The sequence below is a fragment of the Typopeltis vanoorti genome, chromosome 2, assembly GCF_054136105.1.
Source record: "Typopeltis vanoorti isolate ZY-2024b chromosome 2, IOZ_Tvanoo_1.0, whole genome shotgun sequence".
Taxonomy (NCBI): domain Eukaryota; kingdom Metazoa; phylum Arthropoda; class Arachnida; order Uropygi; family Thelyphonidae; genus Typopeltis; species Typopeltis vanoorti.
This window is the reverse complement of record NC_143550.1, coordinates 58,359,710-58,373,127: the sequence shown is the minus strand read 5'-3', so window position 1 is coordinate 58,373,127 and position 13,418 is coordinate 58,359,710. Positions and strand designations below refer to the sequence as shown.

At 32.5% G+C, this 13,418-nt stretch overlaps 1 protein-coding gene across 3 annotated transcripts in view; it reads right to left on the bottom strand.

Moving 5' to 3' along the window:
• The window catches only part of LOC150109062 (CCR4-NOT transcription complex subunit 3-like), a 436,445-nt gene that overhangs the window by 343,854 nt on the left and 79,173 nt on the right, over positions 1-13,418 (bottom strand). The window contains exons 1-2 of one of the 3 annotated variants that reach the window (XM_090405214.1): positions 11,914-11,991; positions 4,920-4,994 (exon numbers count right to left, since the gene is read on the bottom strand). The exons of 1 other annotated variant lie outside the window; for it this stretch is intronic. Coding sequence is in view for 1 of the 2 variants with exons in the window: in XM_090405199.1 (XP_090261325.1) it covers positions 4,920-4,994 (75 nt within the window). In the remaining variant the exon portion in view is untranslated. Of the gene's footprint in view, positions 1-4,919; positions 4,995-11,913; positions 11,992-13,418 lie in introns of those variants that run through there. One more of the 3 variants, XM_090405199.1, reaches the window with a different exon arrangement.

Sequence of the window (13,418 nt, the reverse complement as noted above, 5' to 3'; positions counted from 1 at the left end):
TTACAGGATATTTTACCAATACATTTTTCAGTACATTTTTAGTATGGTATATAATCTTGTTTAAAAAATTATAATTGCCTATATTTTTTTAAGAAGCAGAATAAACGTTTTTAAGAAGAGGATTTCTTTTCATTGAATAATTTGCTGCAGAGTATATAATTGTTTTTATGTTTAAATGGCACTCACTTCTATATGAGTGCCATTTAATTAACGTAAGATGAGTGCTCTGATTTTAAGTGCTGGTGGGAAAAACACATTGATAACATTCATAAAAGCAAGCATAACTTAATTTTCTAACATTTCTTTTTATAAAGTTTTTGATATGATTTTAATGGTAAAATGCAAACTGGATCTGTACTAACATATTATAAAAGAATATAAGTTGTTATATAACAATGTATGTATAACAGTGTTATTGTATAAGTGTATATCAGAAAATACATACAACATATTTATTCAAATTAGCAGAATAACAATATGGTCAACTGCATCAACACTCAATATAGTCTCCTCTGCAAACTGTGGACTTATGAATATGACGTTTACAGTAGTGCACAAACTTTTCCTACATGGGAATGGGGGTAGCCAACTACATATGTACTGATTCCATCATCATCATCACCTACAAACAAAACGGCAGCCTTTCAAAGCATTTCTGAAAACTTTGAATATTCAGAAATACCACTGTTTGATAGTTTGATACAGTAAGACCCTGACAATATGAAGAGGGTGCTGTAAGTTCTCAAACTATACCAACTAGCAAATTTCCATACTATTACAATTGCACTGGGGGGGGGGGAGGCATTGCCATATAGCAAAATACTTTGTGATAATTCTGAAATCATTTCAAATCTCCATCTTCAGCCTTACATGCATCATTTTGCTGTAACATTCAATGTTCACAATTCTTACTAAAGAACACACACACATAAAATAATAAATAAATATCTTATGATTAATGGAAATATGAATCATGATAGAGGTAACAAAGATTCATGTTTTGATGTGTATCTGTTAAAATTCAGCATTTTCTTCCTCTGAAAAATTTTAATCTATGACATTTCTAGAAATTGCCATTTTTAATTGGTTGACATGAGTCATTGATATGTATTTGCAAACATGACCAGAGTTATAATAAATTTAAATAGAAATGTAATAAAAAATAAGTTTTCTTTTTTCCTACTTGCTCTTGTTTGCAGAAACAGAATCCTTTCTTTGTTACAAGTAGTGTTGGCAGTGCCGTAACTAGGCAGGTGCAAACAGGTGCACAGGGCCCATAATGAAGGGGCCAATGAAATGGGGTATCGCAAAAAATAATCAGTATTATATTTTCATTTTCAAATTTTGCTGCCATGGGGGTTGATTCATAAACATATATTATAATATTTATAAACAAAATTTCTATTTTTATCATATTTGTTTTTTTTTTGTTTTTGTTTTTTTTCAAAAAAAAAATAAAAGGTGGACCAAAAATAAAATCTTGCACAGGGCCCATGTAAAGCTATTTATGGCATTGGGTGTCAGAACAATAATATCGAAGAAAATATTAAATAACTTGGAAAGACTAATATTAAGATTGTTGTGGATATTACTGGAAAATTCTGAGATAAAGTAACTCAGCTGCTTAAGTGGCATGCATCACAATCTTCACAAAGCACTGGCATGCTATTAGTAAGAATTATTAGTTTTTAAAAAAAAAAAAAAAAAAAAAAACAGAAGAGCAGTTTCAGCATAATTGTGAGTTATTTATATAATGCAGATTCTATGACACATTTTATGTCACAATTTTTTTCCTTACTTAGCACACCTACTGAAACATGGAAATCATTACAAAGGCCTGTTTTGTTGTAATGGAACACCACCAATACAGAATATGCATGCATCATAAGCATATTTCAAACCCAATGATGGAATATGTAGAATCTGAAGTATTAATAGTGAACATTAAAACTTAAGTATTACAGTTTTTTTTTTTTTGAAATCTCTCTCTCTCTCTTCTCCCAAATATAGAATTTCTGCACACAGATACTAAAAATGAGAACTAAAATGTGAACAAAATACTAAAAAGTGTTTTCAATTATTATCTCAGTTGCAGCCTCATCATAACATCACTAGCCTGTCCACTAGCCAACGTTTTGTTTTGGAAGTGATCAGAATTCAGAAAACATTAATATAGTTGATATGGACATAAACCTAGAGATTTTATTTTATTGAGAGATTAAATGATAATCTTGAACGTTTTTATTCTCCATATTTTATAATGGTATAGGAAAAACTTTTTTTTAAAAGTATTTCAAGACCTAAGTGGTGAAACAAATGTGAAAATGAACATACTAATAAATAACTAAATAAATAATAATAAATAGAGAAGTTCATGAAAAGGATCAAGAGATATTTAACAACAGCAATGTCTGAGTATATTCCAAAGGCTGAAAAGGATATATAAGGTAAGAGTAAAATGGATGAATGAAGAGATTAAACCTGTAATTTAGAAAAAAGGCAGCTTTATGGGGAGTGCACAAGATGAAGAGGAAATAATAAGTTAGAGAGTAACTGATTATCATTTCAGGAAGGCCAGGATAGTGACTCAATTGATGAAGACAGCAAAAAGTGCTGTATGAGCCAAAATTATCTAATCCTGCCAAGAAATATTCTCGAGAACCTTTTGCATGTGGTAAGTAGAAAAATAATGTTGGTGGATAAAAATGGTAGATCAGCAGCAGCTACATCTTTAGAGAATATAGCTGAGGTATTGAATGAACAGTTTATTAGGATATTTTATCCTCATTAATGTATCCTTATGAGGAGCTTGAATATAGAGAGAATGGAGGAAGGAATGATATGTGTGAGTGAGCAAGAGGTATATGAGGAATTAAGTAAACTTGATGTTAATAAGAAGCAGTAGAACTTGAAACATATCACTGCATGCCTTAAAAGAATGCATTAGGGAGTTAAAGGCACTCTTCACATGCCTGTTTAACATGTCTTGCAATAGGGCAAGTCGAAGAAGTGGGAAAAAAAAGATAAAATGTCAGACTTTGCAAAAGGCAAGTAATACTGGGGATATAAATTAGCCTATGTGTGTATATCCAGGGTTATAGTTAAGATATTGGAGAAGTTATTGAGGACTAGGATTTGGAATTGGGTTAATAACAGCAGTATTCTCTATGATGATCAGTATATGGTTTATTAAAGGGAGGTCATATTTTTGCAATTTGCTTAGGTACAACAACCAGGTGACAAATTCAATGGATAAAGGAGATGCATACAGTGGTATACTCAGATTTTTTAAAGGCCTCTAATAGTTTGTCTTATGGCAATCTTCTGCCATAAGACTGCTAATTAAATTGGAATAGATGGGGCTTGATAAGAGAATAGTGGATCATTATCCTCTAGCAATCAACACTCCCATCCCACAAGAAAAACCACTCCCATCCTTTATATTCAGGGTACATCAGAAAAGATAGCTAATGTTCTTGCCAAATATAATCTCTGTGTCACTTTCAAACCATTCATTCATCTTCATTCAATCTCCTAAGGATCCTCTTGCACATTCTGAAGTCACTCGGCCTGCAGTTTAGCTTACTTTGGACAGACTGATAGATCTGTTAACATCTGCTGTGAAGAAAAAAATTACATCCAAAATCATCTGTATGGGAAGTCGGGACTGGCAGACCATGCTCTGAATACCGCTTCACATAAGATTAAATGGAGGAAGACATCAGTATTACACTGAATATCGCTATAGATCTAAGAGACTATTTTAAGAATCAGCATCAGCTATAAAAAGCACTTCCCCAACAACAAAGAAGTATAGCTGTATTAATTTGCCAATTTGGGAGACAGCCATTCTGGGACCAAATATAGCCTAACTTCTCCAAATTGACTTTATGATCATCCATTCCCCAGAGGGGCACCTTGTTGGAAATTACAAATGCTGGCCACATTTGTAATTTGTGCTCTGAAGATGCTGGGTAAAAAACCAGCAAAATATTAGTACATTCAATAAATTAATTATATTTTTTTCTCTTGGTGTTATACTGTGATGCACTGTTATGAATAACCACCAACACCTAAGCCTATCTATATGCATATATAAGGGAGGGATGAGAAAAGGAGTGAGGAGAATGTTTTTCGCATAGAGTGGCTGAGGAGCAAGGTACATTGCCACAGGCAATATACCTTGAGTGTGGCAAACGTAATGCAATTTATAATTTTTTTTCCTTTCTTTCTTACTATTTTTACTAGGTTCTTTCTGCTATTAAATTTTTATAATTTCATATCATGATAAATATGATATACAATTACTTTTTGTCGTGTTTTATAAGCTGAATAAATCTTTGTTCTAGGAAACCAATTTTGTGTTTTCTTTCAATTTCCATTATTTATGACACTCATTACTTGAGTGTCATAAATAATGAAATTATTTTCATAAATCAATGAAATTATGTATGTAAGATTAATCACCAGAAATTTGACAGCTGAAACTACACAACAGATGATCAAAAACCATACAGTGAAATCTGAAAGGTGATCATAATATGACAAATTAATGGAATACAAATGAGCAAATTAATATCAAAAGAATGAATTGTTTTGGCATGTACAGTGTGCTAAAATATAATAAGTAATTTAGCAGTGGCATTTTGTGATGGCTGTATGTGAACAGTTTTGAAGACATCTACCTTCACACTGAAAAACAAACTTGCCAATGCCTATACCTACAAACCATATAAATCCAATAAAACAAACATTTTCCTTTATTTACATGCAGTTAAGAACAACCAAAAAAATATTTAAAAAAAATTTTTTTTTAGATAACAGCTGAAGCATACAACGATATAGGCAAGCAAAACTTAATGTTGCCACAGAGAGACAACATTGCAATACATGCCATTCAAGTATAATCTTGAACTCACCTGCAATTTTTTAATTTCTTTCTTGAGATCTGCTTCATATTTTTCTTTCTGGTTGCTATTTGCAGCATTGTGCACCTATATGTGTAAAAACTGCATATTACATAAACTGTCAACATCACATTTTGAATTAATGAATTTCAGTCAAAATAAGTATTTTGCAAATGGTATTAAAAAATTATCATGCAGTATGTCTGGAAAATCACTATATTAATACCCCTTTCACTTTTCTTATAGTTCAAAAAAAAGCAGGAATAATGGAGATTCACATTATTATTTCATTATGAAGAAATAACTACTGCATAGTTGCCACTATACTAATAACAAGTAACACATTATAAGAGCCTCTGTAGCTCAGTCGGTATAGACGAAGCCCTTTGGCCGGAAAGACCTGGGTTTGATTCCCGTCAGCCGGTCTCATACGGAGGTAGAGGATTTTTTGCCAGCTTGGCTGGCCAAGTGTTTAGCGCATCCGCTCTCCAGCCAAAAGGATGTGGGTTTGAATCCTGCCATGGGCATGGATGTTTGTGATTGTCTGTGGAAATACTAGTGGTGGTGGTTGGTGGTAGATGGCGTTGCCATAGTGGATTGAGTAGCGGACAGAGTTGTACAGCAGGTGCCCTCCCTCGATGAGTCTTTGGACTCCCTGGAGGTGTCAAATAATAATAATAATGCATGAATGCATCTGGTAATCTCTGGTTTTTCATCCTGCAAAACAGAATAACAAGCCAGAAGAGCACATAATTAACAGACATAATACACTGGCGATATAGCCTTAGCTGCTACAACCAACATTAATAACACAATTTATCAGTATTAATAGTTACCTTGCAAGCTAGTACTATATAAAACTCATTTCCGTATGCGAATGGAAAAAAGTGGAGAAAATAGAACATAAAAATTAACTCAACTGTTCCTAAGGAAATACAAATTGCATACACATCTTGTTTGTTTAAATAAACAAAGAATATTCACAATTGAAAGAGAATCATCACATCTTCACAAAAGAAATTCATTGTGGATGTTAGAACTCCCACACAATGGATGGGCTTTTCCAATTACTGTCATAAGTTTTTATGATTAGTTTGGATACTTCAAAAAACTTTTTTTTTTCATTTTTAATGTGAATCTTCCCCATGAAAAGGTATAAATCTATGTTATTATTTGTACATTTTTTTTTCTTTTTTAATGCCATGGGTGGACTGTGGGTTAGAGATGCCTAAGGTGGCTTTTTTTCAAGCCACCTTAGGCATCCAATAATTGAGATGGTTGGTGGTCTTTCAACAGGAAACAAACTTTTCCCACTGTGAGTGACAGGCTCAATGGCCTGTCACTCACAGTGTCACAGCCAAGTATTCTGGACTCTGAAACCTAATTAATGCTCTGATAGAGTGGTTAATCCTATCTGCATAGTGGTTACAGCTGTCAATTGCATTCATTCTTTGGTTAGTTTGCTTGTTTTGGGAGATGAAAATCCATGCCACCTTTGAATAAGATTAGCTAACTCACCTTCAGTCAAAAAACATCTATTATCTAAATACTTTCATGAACATCTGAGACAGTGGAATTCAAATCCACAGTCAACCAGGAAGGTAAAGTCAATGCAAACCCGGTAAGTCCTGATAAACTACATAAATTTATTAAATCTACTAGCTTTGCAAACACATTGGTCTGCTTAATGAGGATTCAGTTTACTAAAATACACTTAAATGTTTTAATACATTCAGCATTATCTACATCTACACTCACTGCCATTAAAGCATTAACAGCAGGAGAAGAGGGGGGGGAGAGAAACAAAAATAATTTGATCAGGAAACATAACTGATGACAGAGAAGGAAAATTACACAAGGAAGAAGAATCATGATGCATGCTTAATAAAACTGACTATTCTCTTTGAAAGTTTTAACTTTGCATTAGCTCTTAGAAATGAAGGTAGTTCCCAATTTATGTAGTTAATTTGTTCCTGAAAATTACTGTAAATCAAATTTCACATGAAATGAGAACAAATTTCCTACATAAAATAAGTGAAATGTCAAGTTATGAAGAATATGTTTCTGTATTAACCTCCAAAACTTAAAATTGTAATAATAGAATATAATGCAAAACGTGTAATAGAATAATTTAAAGCAAACTTAAATTGGACAAAAACGCAAATTTGCAAAGGGCATCATTTTCTAAAATAATGCTGTCCCATCCACATTATAAATCTACTTTCTCAGTAAACTAAATATTTCGAGAATCTTTTGAAATTATTGGACTTTTACTAGTCCAGTAATTTTGTTATGATAGCCATTATGATAGCAAGCTTTTCAATTCCTGTCAAATCATCTCAAATGCTATGCGTCTTTGTTCAAATTGTAAGCAAACCAAAACACATGCTGATTATGACTGACATTGATGTTCATATAAGTCTTTTTGTAATAGAATTTTGTTGTGTGGTGTATGACTACAACTCCCACTTATTAGACCTAAAGAGCTTGCAAAAATTCCATGTTTGGTCTTAAGAGCAGGGTTTCCAGATTATCTAACCTTTAGCCTACCACCCATGGTATTAAAAAAAAAAAAAAAGCATTTTTGAAGCATGCAACATATCTATAGAAACTTAGAGAAAACAGCAGTCGGAGTTATGCCCATCCAAGATATTATGAGAATTGTAAAATCTGTAAATGAAAATTTGCTTTGCATCATCCATGGACTAAGCATTTATCCCATACTTTCCATGATGGTACTTTGTGAACAGGCTGTACAGAAAGCACTAACAGGTAACAAAACAAATTACAACAAATTACTATGTGATTTTAATTGAAATGAAATTAACACCAAAACCCTTAGGTCTGGCAGCATTCATTGATTTTGAAAAAGCATTTGATTTAATCTCAATATTAGCTATTTTAGCAGCCCTTAAAAATCAAGGAATTAAAAAAATGTATACATTGATTATACTTAGTCATATATACATAAAAATCAACTGCATTTTTAAAATCAGGAAACAGATATGAAATTTCCAATAAAAAAGAGAGTTAGACAGGGAGATGCCATTTCATCTAAATTATTTACAGCAGTCCTAGAAGAAATTTTTAAAAACCTGGATTGGAAAAATTGAGGAATTATTATAAATGGGAAAGAACTATATCACCTACAATTTGCTGATGATATTGTTCTTTTAGGAAACTCTGCAGAAGAACTTCAACAAATAATCACTGAGTTGAATGCAGAAAGTAAAAAGAAAGAAAGAATTAAACAAAGACAAAACAAAGAAATACATCACAAAAAAAAAAAAAAAAAAGCCAATACAAATGGAACACCATGAAATTGATAAGTAATTTCCTATGTTTACCTAGGACAAAAGATCACAGTAGAAGGTGACTGTAACAAAAATATTATATATTGAATTCAACTTGATTGGATAGCCTTCGGAAAACATTGTGAAGCATTCAAAGGAAACATCCCAGTATGCCTTAAAATAAAAATATTTTGACTAGTTGTATAATTCCGGTCATGATATATGGAAGTGAAACATGGACTTGGACTAAAAATTGATCAACAAGTTGACGATTACCCAGAGAAAAATGGAAAGATCATTACTCAGTATTACCATTCTAGATAGAAAATGTAATACTTGGGTCAGAGCTTAGACTAGGTGATAAACATCATAACAGCCATTAAAAGATCCAAATGGCAATGAGAAGTTCATATTGCAAGAAGTAACACTCAAAAAATGGACAACATTGATATCAGAATGGTATCCTAGAAATGGAAAGAGAGTTACAGGAAGACCAACGAGATGGTGGGAGGATAAGATTAAAGAGGTGAAAAGAATTCAGTGTCATAGAAAGGCTCAAGACAGGAATGAATGAATGGAGGACTTTGGAGACCTTTGTCCAGCAGTGGACAAAAAATGGCTGCTGCTGCTGATGACTACGTAACTTACACAAAAGATACAAAGCGTGAATTTTTTCCATCCATATGCACAACAAATATCAACAGTTCTTGCTCATTTTTCATATCTTCATAATATGTTCATTTTTATCTGACTAGAAAGATGTTTTTTTGACAAAGTTTGTGAAGGGAGCAGAAGAAAACTCATCTGTTATAATAAAAGAGCAAAAAAAAGTTCACAAACAACAATAATGCAGAAACTGAGGCTAATCCAAGTAGGGAGCAACTCATGAGACATGCACAACTAGCAAAGCCTCTTCCATGTTTACTACAAAGTGGGTACTTTATCAATGATTTGCCAGAATTTTGAGCCACAGAAACTTAAAGATAGTGGAATTAGGCCCATCCAAGATGTTATGAGAACCACAGCCTCTACAAATCAAACTTTTTACGTTTGCTCAATCCATATACCAAGCATCAATTCTACTTTCCGTACTGAAACTTATGGAAAGGATTTACCTATATCCTTTACTTATAAAGGCAACATCACAGTAATTTTAAACAAATTACTATGTGACTAAAATGTTTACTACAGGATACCAATACCTGAAGGATTTTGAGTGTTGACCCAACGTAGGCTACCCAGTAATCTTATCACAGATCTTTGTAATTAGCCCAAAGAAATTAAATGTCAATATCTTCAAAACATCTGATCATTCTAGGGACAGTGGGACCCTCAAGTTCACAAACCAAAAGTGCTCTTTTCCCAGGTCAAAGATGCTAGATACTCCCAACGTAGAACTTATCAAGATAGTTATTCAAACTATTAGTTCCACATTTTGGAAGATGAACTCGTACTTCAAACTGACAAACATTTCACTAAAAAATTAAGACCAGATCTTAGAATCCAGACTTAGCCAGTGGGGACATGGTCAGCCTATTTTCAAATGTGCCCAGCGATGAAAACACTATTATTATAGACTTTACCCACCAGACACCATTGGCTCTCATGTTTACATAGATTTATTTTATTTTATTTTTCTATAGAGCAATGAATAGAACAGAAAGAAAGCTCAGCAAGTTACATAAACTGTCAAATCTTTGGCAGTTTTTTAAAAGCCAAATCAATTTAAATTAGGTATACTATATACTGTATGATGATTCTTAGAACAACCTTACAACTTCAAGTATCTTTTTAACACGTTCATTTCCAAGTTGAAAATTGGAATTTCGTGTAGTGGCCAAATTTTTTTTACTTGATAGTGACGTCCACGCGATAACGCATGATCGGCCGACCGGTGAGAACTCGCATCACGCGATATCGCGTGATTGACAATGAACATGTTAAGGCAGTTTTTTTTTTTTTTTTTTTTTTTAAATACTATGCTTCAAATATTTGTAACTATTTATGGCACCTCTGTAGCAGAATTGGGAAAAACAATGAGATATGTACCCTTTAAATGGAAAAGACTTGACTAATTCTCATGAGTAAAATCTATATGGACTTTCTTAACTGAAAGAAAATTAAATGATCATATGTAGAGACATCAGTCATAGGGTTTCTTCACCCAAAAACTTGCAACTCAGCCAGTGAATACAAGCAATTAAAACTATACAGCGACTGGTATAGTATAGTATAGTATGACCTCCCATTATGAGTCCTTCAATTCCATGGAGGTGTCACAAAATGACAACTATTTTAGTAGTATGCAAGCAAATTTCAGAAATTAAAACCATTATAAGATTTTAATTTTCCTAAATATATTATAATATTAGTATTTACGCTAAATATTATAATATTTAGCACAAACACTAATATAACACTTTGGACAAACTTCATTATGTTGAAAAACTCAAATATATTTTAAACCAACTACTGAGCTTTGATGTCAAGTTTTGGGTTACAAATGTCTCACTAAAAGGAACTAATTAGGGGGGAAAAAATCCCACCTGACATCACCACACTAGTAATGTAATTACATTTCATATAGCATAAAATGTATCTCTTGAAGGCATGGTTATGGACTTTGTTTTCATCTTTTTTTATAGAGATATTTGAAGAAAAAGTGGTGATTCTCCACTAAATTTCCCCTATGATTATGCTAAGTTGAACATGTGTTCACTTTTTGGTGAAGTGGTCAAAGGTTTAAATGTTTTTAAAACATGTAAACAGCATAAACTCATGATTCTTTACAATAGAAATGAAAAGAATCATAAGATTACCTAAATATTAATTCAGGCATCCTGCACAAATATACAGGCATAACGAAAAGATAATAATAATACACAAAGTTACAGCCTTTGTTTTAATGATTACGTACTTCTAAAAGAATAACATCTTAAATAGTTTCAGTAGTAATGGATGCAATCCTAAAAAATAAAGATATTACCCTACCAGACTAACAAAAGCCATTCAGACTACATCAGAACAGTGGTACTTACTTACATTAAGGGAAGTAATGAATGAATAAAAAAAAAAACTCAATGAATACCAAATACAAATCGCCTATAAAACGATATACAAACTAGCCTCTCTTCTCCTCCTCCCTTAAAATCAAATCTGTCCATCACCAAAGGTGTCAAGGATACAGTGCCAACATAAATTTCAGCTGACAGATACAGGTGAAAACACAAGAACAAAATTATATATTTACGAAACAATATATATATATATATATATATATATATATATATATATATATATAAAGTGGACCGTGTGCTTAGCACCCTTCATGAAACAAGATGAAGAAAAACCGCTATCTTAAAAGAATACCACTTCAGAGATATGTAAGGCTATTTTGGGAATAAGCATTACTAGAACACTACTAATTTAAATAAATTTAGCTAAAAAAAAAAAAAAATGCCAAGGATTTGGGAGACTGCCATTTTCAATCAAAAAAAAAAACCCTACTCTTAACTGCACCCAAAGGGCATAGTAAAGACAATTAGCATGGTAAAGACATCAGGAAAGACAAAGATACTAGCTTGAAATTTTACATTCTGAACAGTTCCATACTGTGTGCCTTTGCGATCACATTGTGATTGCTCTACCCTTGAGAATGCCTCAGTAACTGTACGTGAAATACTGATAACAAAATATTTACTTTTTTTTTTTACCTGTTGTGATAAGCCATTAAACACTCACAGCAACTTCCCATGTATGGGATTACCATAAGCAAATATGCAACATTACGCCTCCACTCAGAACAGAAACACAGCATCATCAGTACTCTGAGGGACAGAGCATACACCATATCTAGGAGAAGAAAAAGCAGGAGCATGAATACCAAAATGAATATCTTAATTAAAAATGGATACAATACAAAAACAGTTAACATATTGCAACAAAAATCCACACAGCCATCCAACAGTTAAAGAAAACTGCTGGATGGTTATGTTGGGTTTTGATGAACTACAGAAGTTCTGGCACTCTAACCTCACGTAAAAATATGACATAAACAGCCCAGATCTTGAAACAACATAATATAAAAGTTGCCTTCAATCTTCTAAACAAAGTATCAACTAAACTAGAATTACCAAAGCCACCTTATCCACCAGAAAGAAGTCAGTGCTTTAAGAGATATCAATGCTTGCAGAATTTTTTTTCAAACTTAGTCTTCCATATAGGGCAGGGGGGGAGGACACAATACTATTCAACAAAAAATCAAAATGCTTTCAACTCATAGCTGCATATGAAAGTTTAAAGAAATGTTGCAAATGATTTGTGCACCCATTTAGTGCAATAAGACTAGGGTTTAAATGGAATAGCCTGGTCTGATAAATCAGATGAACTTAGAGATAAGATATGAAAAGAAATATGTAAGCTAGATCAACATTGATACTCGCATCTGACATAATTAACATGAAGTATAATTGAAGATGAGTTAAAAGACTTGTAACTGTGTATATTCTCAATGACATAAATAGCAAATGGAATGGATACTGGAAGCAACCAGAACAAGCCAAAGAAAAATCCCAATACAATAAGACTTGGTGTTTTTTTTTAACATTCAATAGCAACTTGAACTGCACAAGTCCATAAGAAAATTGTAGTATAATAATCTGAACTGTACAAATCCAGAAGAATCTTAGTACTGGAGGACTTGAGCAGAGTTTATTGTAGTTTTTTATTTATTTTTTATTTTTATTTATTGATGTATTTAATTTTTTTTTTATTTTATTTCTTTATTTTTATCACTAGAGGTCAGGCTAAGAAAGATTAATTAACAGGATAGATTTAATTTACCTTTACAGATTACAAGAGCATGTAGCTTAGTTTCTTAAACACGTGCATCTTTCTGATGATGACCTCAATACAGGGAGTCGAAACGTCAAGTGTTGTATTATTAATAATAAGTAAAATAATAATTTCAACGTGTTTTGTGCCCCTAAATTCTAAATAGAATAATGTAATGCATTTATCAGTAATGAAGCATACTATAATTAATGCTATTGCCACCAAACCAACTTCCATCAGGTCAAATATTCGTTATAGCAAGTTCCCATTTGCAAACAATGTTTATTAAACTGTCCCTTATACCAGTGTAAAAGCTAATAAGCAGTACTGCATGGTTAGTTCACATCAATGAACCCTTTCCAAAAAAATCACACAGTCTGAATGG